Source organism: Sorghum bicolor, chromosome 3, assembly GCF_000003195.3.
Source record: "Sorghum bicolor cultivar BTx623 chromosome 3, Sorghum_bicolor_NCBIv3, whole genome shotgun sequence".
NCBI classification, from domain to species: Eukaryota; Viridiplantae; Streptophyta; class Magnoliopsida; order Poales; family Poaceae; genus Sorghum; species Sorghum bicolor.
This window is the reverse complement of record NC_012872.2, coordinates 63386415-63402973: the sequence shown is the minus strand read 5'-3', so window position 1 is coordinate 63402973 and position 16559 is coordinate 63386415. Positions and strand designations below refer to the sequence as shown.

General features: G+C 40.9%; 2 protein-coding genes across 5 annotated transcripts; both read left to right on the top strand.

Moving 5' to 3' along the window:
- On the top strand, positions 684–3558 carry LOC8072105 (probable protein ABIL5). 4 transcript variants are annotated; one of them, XM_021455903.1, is made up of 8 exons: positions 684–858; positions 976–1058; positions 1164–1311; positions 1592–1691; positions 2337–2346; positions 2477–2568; positions 2978–3057; positions 3258–3558. In XM_021455903.1, exons 1-8 carry the CDS (start codon positions 721–723, stop codon positions 3348–3350), a joined length of 744 nt encoding a protein of 247 aa, XP_021311578.1. In that variant the 5' UTR covers positions 684–720; the 3' UTR covers positions 3351–3558. The 4 variants fall into 4 exon arrangements, with proteins under 4 accessions (XP_021311578.1, XP_021311577.1, XP_021311575.1 ...); XM_021455902.1 differs by having other exon boundaries at positions 2334–2346; XM_021455900.1 differs by having other exon boundaries at positions 685–858; positions 2337–2376.
- Positions 5435–14522, top strand: LOC110433800 (homeobox-leucine zipper protein ROC9-like). The gene is made up of 10 exons (XM_021456449.1): positions 5435–5583; positions 5701–5945; positions 10966–11083; positions 11187–11252; positions 11354–11740; positions 11827–11928; positions 12016–12234; positions 12351–12528; positions 12700–13058; positions 14027–14522. Exons 1-10 carry the CDS (start codon positions 5506–5508, stop codon positions 14393–14395), a joined length of 2121 nt encoding a protein of 706 aa, XP_021312124.1. The 5' UTR covers positions 5435–5505; the 3' UTR covers positions 14396–14522.

Genomic DNA, 16559 nt, shown 5'->3' with positions numbered 1-16559 from the left:
TAGCTTGCACTCACTGTGAAGCCGAAGCTGAGGGAGCGGCGAAACACATTGCTACACTACAGTGCTCTCGTTCTGGTTTCCGCCTCAGGCGTTTGCTTGGCGACGCGAGCGGGGAGTGAGTGGGGAGGGAGTCAAAATGGCAATGGGTACCCGAAACCCGAGTACCCGACGGGTTTTACCCGATAAGGACGCGGGTATGGAATGGATTTTGTACCCGCGGGTACGTTGTTGGGTGAAATTCTTTACCCATCGGGTATGGCGGGTACGGGTGTGGAATAGTAGTACCCATACCCGCGTACCCGTGGGTAAGAAATACCCGCAAAATGAGTAAGCAACCTAAGCAATTTAGCCCATATAGCCCATGAACTGATTGACTGAACGTGGGAAGTGTTGAGCGGCTGGTGTGCTACTAGTGCTACTATTAATTTGCTGCAAGTTGTTATATTTAATTTCCTATAAGTTGTGATATTTAACTTGCTGAAAGTTGTTATATTTCTATTGAACTCGGGTATATTTTCGGGTATGGAATACCCGTCGGGTAAGAATTACCCGTCGGGTGCGGGTACGGAATGAATTTCTTACCCGTCTGCTTTCGCGGGTAACCCGATGGAATAGATTTTGACCTGGCGGGTGCGGGTACGGGTGGCAAGTACCCATCGGGTACGTACCCGTTGCCATTCCTAGGAGGGAGGGAGCCAGGGACTCAGGGGAGGGTCGGAGATGGACGCTGAGGCCGGCGAGGCGGGGATGCAGCAGCCGGGGGCGGCGTCCACGAGCACCGCGGCGGCGGCGCCGTTCGACAGGTCGTCGTCGCGGCTAGGCGCGCCCGGTGCCGAGAGCTTCGACGGCGCGCTCAGGGTACGTTGAGCGGCTCGTCAGTTTTGCTCGTGCGTGTCGTGTCCTGCCATGACGCGGCGCGGCCTTGTTGGTAAGCTTATGGGTTGTCGCGTTATCTTGCCGTCTTGGACCGTGCAGGAGCTCAAGGATCTGCGGTCTCAGCTGCACGAAGCGGCGGACTGCTGCGAGAAGGCGTTCCTCAGCACCGACAAGAAGAAGCTGTAAGCAGCGCCGCCGCCGCTCCTAGTCTGCTACCCTCAGTCTGTTACCCCACGAACACATTGGTTCCCACGGCATGCCACTTTTTTTTTTTCATGGATGTGAAGGATTCTGGAGGGGACAAAGGGTTACATATGTGACGCGGTGGTAGCTGTGATTGATCACTTGGGGACTGTTTCATCCAAGCTTGAGCACAAGCTGCAGGAGAAGACTGACGTCACACAGACAGAACGAAAGATCAACTTCTTGAAACAGGTTGGACTTCTCTTATTTATATTACTTGCAAAGTAAAAATCTGATTAACAGACTCTGATTTCAAATTGAATAAGTACTCATTACTTAGGTGATCTTCAGATCAGAACTTCATTTCTTCTCTGTTACTACAATTTTATTAATTAGGAAGTCAGCATTAACATAGTCATGCTGCATCACATTTCTTTCGTAGTTAGTAAAATTTTACTATGACTGCCAATGAGCAAAGACCAAATGAAACCTTGATTTACTGAATTTTGTTATGGTCTGTTCATGGCACCAGAGGCTTTTGACATGTGAACAGTATGCCATTTCACTGAAGCTTTTGACTGTACGAGGGGACCCTGATGCCATTCAATATCATCGTCGTTACATCTCACAATGTAAAGCTTCTTAATTTTGCTTGCAAACTATTTATATCTCACATTTTACATACTTAACCATTAGCATCCATGCATTTACCTAACCTTCAACGAAAATTTAGTTTCCCTTATTAGCAAATATTTTTTGACAAGACCCTTAGCAAATATTCATCAGAGAAATGAAAGACTATCACATTCCATATGCAGTTAGTGTATTTTGTATTCTCCTGTGGATTAGTTATGTTCTGATTTGGTAGTTCTAGTTCTAGCACAAACATCTCAATGGGTTTCTCTTATAATTTGTTGGGCATCTCATGATTTTGGCCTGTTGTATTTTCTTAGACATTATTTCTTTTCTTAGTGGAAAGATAAGCAGCTCTTCTTTTTATTGTGTATTCAAATTGTCTAATGTGATTCCTGTCTGAATATTTCTAGTTACACAAGATTAGCATCGATTAGATTATTTATTTCAATATATATCATCTTTTGGTCCATCCAAACAGCAAACAAGGATTGCATACTTGTGTTTTTTAAAATATTGTACCTTTTTTATTCAGTTTCATTTTGCTCAAATATTTGAAAATTGACTGGTTTTATTATTATTATTGATGATTCGTTCAAAAAAAGTGTCATTATTGATTTGGTATCTGTTATATTTTTCAGCAGCTACTCAAAGGTCCAAACTAGGAAACGATGTTGGTTCGAGGTTTTTTTTGTTACTTATTAATTTGATTTTTTGATCATTTTGTTATTGTTTTACGTACGTCGTGCACCATTTAATGATTTTTGCTATATTTATATGATAGTAAAAATGATCCACAACTTCCGGAAATTACTGGCCCAATAGTATCTGGAGCTACCCTCACTCTCAAGCCATATGATGTTCAGCCAGCCACGGGTAATAGTAATATGCAGTTTTCTGGGCACATTTATATAAGATTATATCGTTCTTAGTATATATAGTACTGTTTCTCTAAGTAGTCCCTTATGGTTATCTTCATTCTTCTAAAGGAACAGCTTAGCAAAAAATTGTCAATGTTATTTGAATAACTATTCTGTAGCAACTAGCAAGAGCCTGACCATAAATTGCTAAACTCATCAACAGAGGGGACAATACTATCTTTGTAGAAAAAATGAAATTGTATGAGTCTTTAGTATGCCTTGAAATTTATGTTAATATATTATTACAATTCTACTTGAGGCTTAACAATAAGGTAAAAAGTATATGTTAATCTTGTATGTTTGTTCATCCATTGTCATTTCCTTGAATCATGATAAATCTTCTATGTCTGTTCAATTCTTACTAGGAAAAGAACATACCGTGGTATCAGCAAATTTTGAGGACAGCCCAAGGACCATAAGAAGGTCCTTCTCTTTTAGAGCAGAGGTATATTTCATCTCTATATACAGAAAAGCTGGTACCTTATGCTATAATTAAATATTATTTCCTATCTAGGTGTTGTCTTAGCTTGACACCACACTGTACAGACACCACAAAGTGATCGAACACTATTAAATTTGTATAATGATTTTTGTGATGGTTTATGTTGATCAGAACAAGATTTTTTTTCTTTGTACTTTTGGCAGGATGTTCACATTTTTCTAGGTGATCAGAAAAAGAAGGCCAACCATGGGAGCACGAGTAACATCTTGTCATTTCTCAAGAAAACCAAGCGATAAGCATAAGAATTTTGCTCAAAAAAAGGATAACAATCAATAGCACCAACGTGATAGAGTAGGAGTATCTTTTTCCCCTTTTGGATACAGTGTTTCTTTTGTAGTGCTATTGGTCCTAACTCCTACGGGTCATGCAACGTTTTCACTGTTTCACTGTAAGTAGTGATATACTTGAAAGTATTTGTTCAATGAATCATTAGGCTTGTTATTACTAGGTCCACAGTATTCATTCAGTGAACCTAGCATTTTTGATATATATATATATATATATATATATATATATATATATATATATATATATATATATATATATATATCGTTTTTAATAAATATTTAAATATTAATTCTCTCAAAAAAATATTGCATCACATAGTCCTTTTGGTCGCGCCAATCCCGCTGACGCAACCAAATAACACAGTCGAGCCACATGTGTTGGCGTGGTAAGATACGACACATTCGAAAGCATTTCCGATGTGGAAAGCTTGTCACACCACATGCGTTAGCGTGACAGCACTGTCTTCTCGCGCCACCAGGAATGGCGTGACAATACTAAACTTTCGAAAAATCATATAACTTTCTAGTTTTAAGTTTTTTCATTTGATGAGCTCAAAAAAATTATATAAAAGTTCACCACCATAATAATCACGTACTTCTGCTTGTCGCATTAGAATATTAATATCTTTTTTTGTATGTTGTCAAATAAAGACACTTTTTTTATCAAAATTATAGCACTCAAACAGATCTACATGTTACAAGTTTTGAGTTTTTACATTTGAACTTGTTACAATGTCGAGAGAATAGTATAAAGTATCAACAACATATTAAGTTGTTGATAATTTATGTATTTTTTCGAACATTGTAACAACTTCAAATGTACAAACGTAAAACTACAAACATGTAGATCTATTTGAGTGCTACAATTTTGGTATAAAGTTTGTCTTTATTTAATAATATAAAAAAATATTTTTTAATGGAAAGTACATAATTATTATGATGCTAAAATTTTATATAATTTTTTTGAGCATCTTAATGTTGTTAGATGAAAAAAAAACTTAAAACTAGAAAGTTGTAGATCTCATCGAGATCTCCAATTTTTGTATAAAAATTATCTTCATCCGAGGTCATATCGAAGAGTTATGATTTTTCAAAAGTTTGGTCTTGTCACGCCATTTTCAGTGGCGCGACAAGACATTACTGTCACGCCAACGCATGTGGCGCGACAAGCTTTTTCACATCGAAAATGTCGTCGAATGTATCGTATCTTGTTACGCCAACGTATGTGACGGTCGCACCAGCGGGATTGACGTGACCAAATGAGTTATGTGATGCAGTATATTTTTTGAGAGGATTAATATTAGAATATTTATTAAAAAATGATTAAAATATAAAAAAGGCCACGTCCATATTGGCAGCAAGTAATGCACAGTATGAGCTTATTTATTACAACAGCCGAGAGCAGGTGTGGGGGCCTTGTTTAGTTCTAAATTTTTTTAAATCGACACTGTAGCAGTTCCGTTTGTATTTGACAAATATTGTCTAATTATAGACTAACTAGACTTAAAAGATTCGTCTCGTCAATTCCGACCAAACTGTGCAATTAATTTTTATTTTTGTCTATATTTAATACTTCATACATGCGTCTAAAGATTCGATGTGACGGAGAATCTGAAAAATTTTGCAAACTTTTTTGGAACTAAAGCCCGCTGTTAGGAGAGAATACGTCCACAAGATCAGAACCATCTATGATGGCGCGCAGCACGCCTATCAAGCAGTGGTTTATTTGCTCCAGTCCAGCCACAAGGCAGCCACTACAAATCATCATTCAAGCTGCACCGTCGTCATCTGCACACATATATAGTAGCTAACATTCGATCTCTAACAGACTGTCCACCACTGGTCTCTCCTGGCATGCACAGAGACACACTCTATCTCTATCTGCTAAAAGCATCTTGCTGATATCTCACATCATTTTTCTTTATTTCCTTCCCCCTCCTGCCAACCGATCGAGCAAGCCGGTCAAACTTGCCCTGAAGCCTACATAAACGAGGGTCGGCCCCCGAGCTCATCCCTGCACTATATAGCCAGCCCTTTGCTTTCTGGCATTCCCAACATAGCGACGACCGTCTCCAGCTAACTCTGCCGCTCCAAGGCTGGGCATATGGGATCCAGCGGCCGTCCACCACCGCGCACCCCGCCGAATATCTTCCCAGCTGATCTGACGCTCTCGCTCTCTCTTGTACGTCGCCGGCGATCGACTCTATCTTCTTCATCATGCACATAGGAAATAGCACAGCAGTACGAATGCGACCTTGTAGCTTCTTAACATGCCAGCCGTTTTGTTTCTGCTGTGCAGGCAGGTCCGTTCGGCCGGAAGGAACCAGTGGCGGCTCTGGGTGATGAGGTGGAAAATGGTAGCGAGGGCCATGGCGGGATAAGAGGCGGCGGCCTTCGATCTGGCGAGGCCATGGAGATCAGTAGCGAGAACATGGGGCAGGGAAGCCAGTCCGGGGAGGAAGCAAGCCATGAAGATGCGGGGGGCAACAAGAGGAGGAAGAGCTGCCACAAGCACACTCCTGAGCAGATCAGAATCCTGGAAGCGTGAGTGCTCACTCTCCGATCCCTACCCGCGTAACTTAGAAGAACGTGAAAGCTTCCGTTCGCACGAGCATGCGAATGCTTGCACTTTAGCCTCTGACGAAAAAGAAAGAGAACTCACCGAGTCACGCCATAGCCGGAGACGAAGACCTCATCAGCGTTAGGGTTTGGGGATGACTACGACTTAGTAGGGGGGTTTGGAAAGGTCATTCGACTGGGCGTGGTGGTGGTTGATACGGTAATATAGGAGCGGCGGGGCCACCGCCGTGATTGAGACTAGTCAAAAATACAGAGGCGGCCAAATAAAAAAGAGAATTAGGAAATTAAGATTAGCATGGCGATGGTAGCGGCGAAGGCTGCAATGAGTTGCTGTAGCCAAGGAGGTAGTAGAGACAGGGGTGCTCGCGCCGAATCCGGGACAGAAGCTCGGATTGGACGAAGATGTGGTTAAGGACGATGATGGAGAGTACGAAAAAATACGGGAGCTAGTAGGGAGAGGCTGCGGTGGGGAACGCAACGGCCACATCCCAGATGTTGTATAGTGACGGTTTTTTGATGATCTGTGACAGAATTTTTTTGTCATGGATTAACAGATTTCTTGTAGTGGTAGGGAGAGGCTGCGGTGGGGAACGCAACGGCCACATCCCCTTTTCTCTACTCATTAATTGTTGTAGAAAAAATAGTTGTGGCTATAGCCGCCGAACAGGCTCTAAAGAGGAAGGTGAGAACAAGTGCGACAAACTTCGCTACAGCCACCGAGCAAGCTCTAAAGAGGAAGGTAAGAAGGAGTGCAACAAACTCCACTGCACTTGCGCAAGACATTTATGAGTCATGAATAATCGTGATCACCATAGATCATGTTGAAATGACACAACAAAACACAAATACATCACCGACTTCTTGTAAAACTGCTAGGTCCCCTAATCTTCATCACCCTGATGTTCAACATCTGGCAAGTACTGCTTCATCACCACCCTTGAATACCTTGGTTTAGCGAGCCGCTTTGACACAATCTATAGAACAATGATCTCACCTTCCGGCGACCCTTCTTTGTCCACTTCACAATAGAGACCTACCCAATAAGGCAATAACACAAAAGAACGCATGCATAACGTACAAATTCAACATGAGTTTTTACAATTTTGCCCTCAAACCAAGCTTTGTTTCTTGAATTCCAAATGGTCATCAAAGCAATGCAATTCCCAAAATCATGGAATTTATGTCCTCTTGGAAGCCAGAGATTAAACCATTTCCGAGCTTGGTGTAGCTCTCTAGGAACCTTGTTTGCTCCAAAGAACTGAGCTATGATTGTCCACATAATCTTGGTCATGTTACGATTCAACAACAAATGCGGTATATACTTTCCATTTGGTCATAGAAATAACAGTTAGGACCCTCTCCCCAACCCCAGAGACAAGTTTTACTCATGTTGTCTTTACTCCTTAGTCAAAAAAACATTATTTTCAACTAACCATAAGAAGACCTTGACTTTATTTGTGATTTTCCCTTTCCAAATATTCTTATAAATTGGTCCAACACCATTAACTATTAAGGCATTGTAAAGGGACTTCACTAATGTTTTTATTGCTTTAAGCGTCCAAGTGAAAAACATATTGCTCACATAGAAGCTAAAAAATCATGATGTTGATGCAAATTTGATTATAGTTGTTTCTCAACTCGTCAACAAGCCATCTGCTAAAAGTAATTTGAGAAGCGTCTCATCTTTTACTTGACTAACACAAATAACCTTCACATCATAAATTTTATATAAGCTAGGAAACAAATCACGAAGAGCTTTATCACAAGCATCTTGCCAGAATTGTGTTTTATTTCTATTTTAAATTTTGATTGATCTACCTTGCATATAAACCCCCTCTTACTTTAAAAGATCTACCGAAAGAAGGAATCCTTAAGTTTGTGTTTCACAGAGTTAATAGTTCTCTCTTTTTATGGTATTTATTAAGTCAGATATTGTCTTGACTGCCATGAGTCATCTTCCTTTTTTAGTTTCAACCACCATTTGCATAAAAGACAAATTCATCTTTGTACCATCTTTAATGCCCAAACTCCCTTTTCTCGTGCTTTTACAAATTCTGGCCCATTTTACTAGATGATATTTTCTCTTTATACCTCTTCCTATTATAAGAAAGTCCTTATGACCTTATAAACCCTCTTGATAATTGTTTTAGGTGATAGGTAAATGGACATGTTATAGTGGACTTGCTAGCTATAAATATGGTGCCACCTTTCAACACATCTAATCTTTTCACATTCTTTTCTTCTAAAGGAAGCCAATCGGCGATATGAAATTGGAAAAGATGTCGGCATAAAACGGGCTTTAAGGATTTCCCTCTTATTAAAATTGATTTTTAGGCTAGCCATCGTTATGTACATGTACAATGAGTCTAGTAATCGGGCCATCAGCTCGGGCTTTAAGGACCAATTTTGCCAAACAGTTAGTAACAAAATTGAAGAGAATGAGTGATAATGGATCCACTTACATTACTCCCTTATGGTTTTTTATGTATGGTGTGATGTTTCGCTCACTGTCCCATAAGAGAGCACTTGTTTAATCCACCCACACCATTTCTTGAAAAAAAACTATTGCCTCTAAACATTTAATTTAAATAAAAAATTCTAGTTGATTTATCATAAGCCTATTCAAAGTCTAGTTTTAGAATTATGTCAGTTTGTTTCTTCCTTTTAGTTTCATGGTGTATTTCATGTAAAGACATAACATTAGACATAATATTCCTCCATTTCATAGAAGCATTTTGCGTTGGGTGTATCAACTTTGCAGCATATAGCTAAAGTCATATAGTTAGAGTCTTTGCTATCATCTTGTATAAGAAATAGGAATACTATCTAGGACAACCACCTTATTCTTCTCCCTCTGGAAAGAAGTAACCTTGATCTCCCTAAGTCAGAGAAGGGTTTGCATAGATCTTAATTATCTAATTCAGACAACTACTTGATCTCATTCTAGATGTTGTTGTTCATGTTAATATTGAACTCAAGAGTAGGACCAAATAGTTTACTGTAATATCTAGTGGCATGTGTTAACAAATTTTCTATCTCCTTCATTTAAATTACCATCTTTTTCTAGACTTAAAATTGTGTTCTTATTTTTCTTGCACTAGCAATCTTGTGAAAAGAAGCTAGTATTACAATCTGATTTAAGTAAATATCATGACTTCTATTAACTCTTCTTGTTCTAGTAGGTTGAAATTACCACTAAGCAACCATGATTTCCTTTTCTTTGTTCATCTACTAAGCCTTTTACATCTTTAGTATTTTCTAGTTTTGTTAATTCCTTTTGAGTGTCTCTCCTTCTCTTCCTTATATCACCTTGCAAATTAAAACCCCAGCATTTGAAGTGTTGTTTAAATAGTTTTAATTTCTATTGAATCTTATCCAAAACTGATTTTGCTTTGCAAGGTTTTGACCACAACTTTTTTCACTAAACCATGAAAATCATGATTATTCAGCCAACTCAACTATAATATGAGCTGTAAATGCTTTACAAAATTACTAGGCCCAGAGGAAACGATAAGAGGGTTATGGTCAAATACCTCTCTAGGAAGTATTTTAGCAATAGCATATGGGAAGATATCTTCCCACTCTTTAGAGACTAAAATTCTATCCAAATTATCTAAACTTGGAAAGTTCTGATTATTTGACCGTGTGTATAAACCATCAGTCATCAGCAACTCCCTTAACTCATGAAAGTGGATAAGGGTAAACATCCTAGAATGTCTATGGATATCTTCTTCTTATTCCATTCCTTAGCATATCTAATTATGTTAAAGTCTCCTCTAGTCAAGATAGGTTCAATACTATTTGAACAGAATTTGGATAGCTCACACATAAATGTCAATTTATTTTTCTTAAAGATTTTCCGATAAATAACCAGCATGATCTACTTAATTTTGTTCTGTTTATCTAATAAATTCATTTGTAACATAAAATAGCCTTTAAAAGATTTTGCATCATAAAACACTTTTCTGACTACCATCAACTCTGGTGGGATCCCACATCCAAAGATACTTTTGTTGATAATCAAACTTTCTTAATAAGGAGTCTGCACAATCAATTAACATAGTTTACTAAAGACCACTGAAATTAAAACCATATTATTAGGTAAGACTTTTTTTATAATGTACCTCCTTTCTTTTTAAGGCCTATACAATTCCGGACTAGTCATTGTAATGTCATTTTCTTTATTTCTTATATTCTTAGAAGTATTGGTCTTAATATTGCTTCTGCATCTAAGTGTGTGTAAGCTAGGATTTGATCTTGTTTTGCCTTTTTAAGATTTGGTGAAATTTTCACCTTTTCTATTTTTCTTTTACTTCTTTTTAGATTCCACCAGAATGAAGTCCTTTGATTTAGAGGATTCATCTTGATACCATTTCATTGGTAAAGGAGATTGATTTCCCACATTATTCTTAATTGTTTCATGTATGCTTAAGCTTTGCACTGACCTCGATGACATGGCGAGCCCATAGAAGCTCAATCATTGTATCCTTAAGCTTTTCACTAAGCCTTTGCCGCCACTGTGTGTTTGAATCCGTGTGATGTGGAATCAGACAAGAACCCAATAACCTTTCCTCGTCACCCTCTGTCGTAAGACCTCGCTCAACAATGGTAAATCCCATGAGGGGCGAGAGGAATCTGTGAGGAATATTCAAAGTAGATTGCGGTACGTGAGCGAGGAAAATGACTCAGAGGCCAGAGCCGCCATGGATTCGTGTCACCATTGTCTCTCGGTTCCAATGTGTTGTGTTCTTTTGGGTCGCCCCATGAAGTCCTTGGGGCACAGAGCTCCAAAATTCCAGGATACGGCGAGACATTTGAGGCCGATGGTATTATTAGGATAGTTCCGCGTGGGTATTTTGTTCTGTTCGGCTATGCCACATGGGACATTGCTACTCATCATCAAACTAAACTAAACTGAGGTCCTGCATATCAGTGCTAACCGAGGTAGTGGTGTTTTTTCTCTCGAATTTGATCAAATGACCAGAGCATTCAAAGAATCGCCGCATCCTGACGAGAAGCAGCGGCAACAGCTTAGTGAACAACTCGGCCTCTCTGCAAGCCAAGTGAAGTTTTGGTTCCAGAACCGGAGATGCCAGACAAAGGTAAATTAGCTTAACGCATTACATGCATGCCGATCGCTGCATCTCTGATTCAACAGCGTCATGGAGACTATTAGAGTACCCTTTTTCTTTCTTTTTTGTTCAGGTAACTCAGGAGCGGCATGAGAACTCGCTGCTCATGCACCAGGAGAACACTAAGCTCAAAGCCGAGGTTTGCATGCGCCGCCATCATCTTTCCAACTCAACTCTTTAGCCTTTGCGCGTGGTTGCAAATACTGACACACGGCGGGTGTGCAGCACCATGCCATTCAGGTTGAGAGGCTCCACATGGCGCTAGAGAACAACACAGCCACCTTCTCGACCTCGTCGTCGTGCTCTATGGGGGGCATCCAGATCAGAAGCAGGAACTCACTGGACGACCATGTCGATGTTGGCCACGACGACAAGACAATGTTCCTGGAGCTTGCCAGCCGCGCGCTAGATGAGCTGACGATGATGTGCTCCTCTGGGGAGCCACTCTGGGTGCGTAGCATCGAGACCGGTCGGGACGATCTGAACTACAACGAGTATGCGCGCTTGTTCCGGCACCACGATGATGACTCCGGCGACCGGCGGGGCGTGTGGTCGGTTGAGGTGTCAAGGGAGACTGCCGTTGTGTACGGTGGCGTGACGCAGCTTGTGCACACTTTCATGGACGTGGTATATATACCACCAATCATTCAATCTTCCTGCCAACTATACTGAGTCAGAGAATCATCATCTCCAAACTCTAAACTTTTGTGCAGAACCAGTGGAAGGAGATGTTTCCTTCCATGGTCACCAAGGCGTCGACGCTGGAAGTGATCCGTGCAGGCGAGAGCGATCATCTAGATGGCATCATGCAACTGGTAATCCAACAACTCCTTCATAATGTAATCCTCTTAATCGAGGAATGATCTGTCTATAATAATAACTTGACCGATTGTTGGCTTTAGATGTCTGCAGAGATCCAGACACTGACACCGTTGATACCTACAAGGGAGCTGCACTTCCTTCGCCATTGCAAGAAGCTTGGTGCCCAGAAATGGGCTATCGTCGATGTCTCCTTGGACAACTTTGAACCGGGTGCACGAACGTCATCGACGCTTTGCATGTGCTTGAAGAAGCCCTCAGGATGCATTGTAGAAGAGCAGAGCTTGGCCCGTTGTTGCAAGGTAACACGATTCCACGAACATGAAATGGTTCGAACAAATCAATGCCGGTTCAGCCGAACTGCATGCGCCATGGAAGTACTAAGGATTCGTTCACTCATCTGTTGTGTGCGAAGTAGGTGACCTGGGTTGAGAATGTAAAATGCCGCAAGACCGCGGTTCCGGCGATGTACCGACAGACGGTGACCACGAGCGGCCTGGCATTCGGTGCAAGGCGCTGGGTGGCGGCACTCCAGCTGCAGTGCGAGAGGATGGTCTTCTCAGTGGCGACCAACGTCCTGACATGGGGCTTGAATGGTAAGTAATGCTTGCTTGTTCGCTTGAGCTTATATGCTGAATTTGCGAATCATTCAACAATGTTTTTTCTCTCGTAACAAATCAACGAACATTACTTACCATATCAGTCAAGCTAACACTGACGCTATGCACGCAGTGCAGCATAGTACTAATGACAGGGTGCTAGTGTAGGGGTCGACACAGTGTCAGGCAGGCAGAGCGTCCTGAAGCTCGCGCAGCGGATGACATCCAGCCTCTATCGCGCCATCGGTGCCTCCAGGGTCCGGTCATGGAGGAAGAGGTTGAATTACAACGGACCCTGTGAGATCCGGGTGATGTGCCGGAAGAGCAGAGGCGAGGGTGGCGAGCCGCAGGGGCTTGTCGCCTGCGCGGTGCTATCGCAGTGGCTGCCGGTGAACCCGGCGGCTATCTTCGGCTACCTGCTGGACAAATCGCGGCGCCATGAGTGGGACTTGATGATGCATGGACAATCTGTCCAGAGCTACGTGACTGTGCGCAAGGGGGATGACGGCAACTGCGTCACGGCATACGTAAGTTTCATTTCGTCTCCGACGGAATCGTGCCATGTAGTATGTCACTAGCCCTTTGCTGCGGTAGACTGTGAACTGTTTATTTATTTTGATTATAATCACCTATTACTTCCTAAGAGGTAATACATAAAATATATATTTATTTTTTAAAAAAAATTATAAAATAAGATAAATAAAGAAAGTTTTCGATATTTCTAAATTTAATTGATGCATGTGTGATTTGACAAATATGGTATTTTCCCTACTATATACTTTGATTACCATGTATTTTTGTACGTGACTTATATGTGTGTAGCGTGTGTATACGTGTTAGTGAGTGGTCGGTAACTTAATATGTGTACGTGACTTACATGTGTGTGTTACGTGTTACATGAGAGGCTGTTAACGTTACTTGCATGTGTGTTGACTGAGTCAGTGCATGTAATGAATTACTGTTTACAAATTTTGAATCTAGTAGTAAAAATACATGTTTGAAAGGTTTTTTTATCCATCCATGTAGTACATGTAACATGTCATGTCACTCTTTAAAAAATGTGTCATATAATTATTTTTATTACAGCAGACCAGTAACAATGTATATATAATTATTTTTATTAGCATTTAAAATAATAAACATTCTTGCTATTTCAATAGGTCTACATTAAATGGCAAGGCCCATCTAGTCTCGCGTATTTTTTTTTTGGGTGGGTGGGGGGGGGGGGCGCATAATTTAGGGGGGGTCCACCGCCAATGTTTTCATGGAGAAGAAGATTCTCTAAGATCTTTTCTTCCCTCATTAGCGAATCCGGAGGGATTAATTTTTCTTTTCTAAATTTTTTAATTTATTAAAGTAAATTATAAAATTAGAAAAACCAAAGGCTCAGATTAATTTAAAATATTACTTCCTTAAAGGTAAAGGGTGTACCTTAGCATTGTCCATGTCACTATGTTAGTCACACTCACACCGCTGCTTTTCGGACGTGCGTCAGGCCATGAAATCTTCCGTGGAGGAGCTGAGCGGCAAGTGGATCCTCCAGGACAGCAGTGCCAGCCCCTGCGAGTCGACCGTCGCGTACGCGCCTATCGACGCCGCGGTCCTGCGGCCGGTGATCGATGGGCATGACTCCAGCGCCGTGGCCGTGCTGCCATTCGGCTTCGTGGTGATGCCGGCGTTGATCACGTCGAGGGAGCAGGACAGGACGGCGGTGGACTCCGCCGGGTCGCTGGTCACCATGGTGTTCCAGGCGCTGTTTAGCTCGTCGGCGACGGATGCTGCGCTCTCGGCAAATGCGATGAAGGACGTAGCGCATCTGGTGTTCCGCACACTGGACAACATCAAGAAAGCGCTGAGATGTTGATCTGTCGGAGGATGTGATACATATACCTTCCATGAAACAAATATACTTGCAAATTTTCTTCAGTTAAACTTCTAAATAATGTACTGCTAAAGGATGTTAAATTTTATTCAGTAAAACTGTTAAATGATGTTAAATTTTGTTCGGTTAAATTTTGCAAATTTCCATGTTGAATCAGTTGTGGGACGACTCGATAACTAAGGCTGTACTGCCACCTGTTTCTTGTACAGATCTGGTTGCCGCATTGGTTCTTCGGTCATTTCGAAAGTTTGGTTATCTAAAAATAAAGATTGATTGATTAGTTTTAAAACTTAGGAGTAAGCAAGTTATGTCTCAGTTAATGCGGTTCAATCTTGGTCATGACCAAAGTAACGAGACTAGACAAAATAGGTACTAAATAACTAATTTGTAGCAAATTTTAGCAATATTTTTTTTCTATTTTAATCCAAAAATAACAATATAACATAAAGATTAAACAAAGTGATAAGAGTTGTTGGGAGTAGGGCCTGGCCCTTGGCACCCCCTGGGGCTCGCTGCCGTTTGTAATAGTCTTCGTCATTTTGCAGCAGCGAAATGACCTCACCGTAGCCAGAGACGAAGATCTCATCGGTGTTAGGGTTCGGGGCTTCAGGAGGGTTGAGAGGGCTTAAATGACTATCAGCTTAGAAGGAGGATTAGAAAGGTCATTCGACTGGGCGTACGTGGTGGTGGTTGAGAAGGTAATATAGCAGGGGTGGATCTACAATAGTAGCATGGGGGTACAACTGTCCTCCTAAAATTTTTTGAAAAACATCTAGTATATATACCTTTTAATAACATGTACATGTATAATATATTGTACATTCACATTCTACATTCACAACTATTTTATCATCGTTTAGTAATCTAATTATATTATGTCCTTGTTGATGAACTATATCATTTTTATCTGTACCCCCATGATTAAAATCCTAAATCCACCACTGTAATATAGTTGCGACGAGGATGCTGCTGTAATTGGCTAGACCAAAATACAGGGGCAGTCGAACAAAAATAAGAGGATTACGAGGTTAAGATTAGCATGGCGACGGTGACGGTGAAGGCAATGTGTTGCTTTAGCCAAGGAGGTAGTGGAGACGGGGGGGTGCTAGCACTAGATCGAGGAGAGAAGCTCGGATTAGACGTGAACGTAGTTAAGGACGATGATGGTGAGTACGAAAAATGCCGAAGCTTGGCATAGAGAGGCGGCGGTGGGGAACGCAAGGGAGAAAGAGGACAAGGCATGCAATCAGCCACATCCGCCTTTTCTCCACCCATTAATTACTGTAGAAAAAATTATTGCGGCTGTAGCTACAAAACAACCTCTAAAGAGGAAGGTGAGAAGGAGTGGGACAAACTTCGCTATAGCCATGCTCTAAAAGGAAGGTAAGGAGGAGGGCGACAAACTCCACAGCACTTGCCCAAGACATTCATGAGTCATGAATAATCGTGATCGCCATAGATCATGTTGAAATGAACCAACATTAACACAAATACATCATCGACTTCATATAAAACTGTCAGGTTAAAAGATTGTGCATCATAAAACTCTTTTCTAACTACTACCAACTCTGGAGGGATCCCCACATCCAAAGATACTTTTGTTGATAATCAAACTTTCTTATAAGAAGTCTGCACAATCAATTAACATAATTTCTTGAAGACCACTGAAATTAAAACCATATTATTGGATTAGATTTTAAGTATCTCTTTTCTTTTTATGGCCTCTACAATTCCAGATTAGTCCTTGTAACGTCATTTCTTTTATAAGATTATTATTCTTAGAGGTATTGGCCTTAATTTTTCCTCTGCCTCTAAAGTGTGTAAGGTAGGATTTGATCTTGTTTTGCCTTTTTAAGATTTGGTGAAAATTTCATCCTTTTCTATTCTCTTTTCTTCTTTTTAGATTCCACCAGAATGAAGTCCTTTGATTTAGAGGATTCATCTTGATACCATTTGATTGGTAAAGGAGATTCATTTCCCATATTATTCTTAATTGTTTTAGTGTATGTTTAAGCTTCGCTCTGATCCTCAATGACATGGCGAGCCCATGGAAGCTAAATCAGTGTATGCTTAAGCTTTTTACTGTGCCCTCCTGCACCTCCACAAAGAGAAAGAGCATTGCCGCCACTATGTGTTTGAATGCATG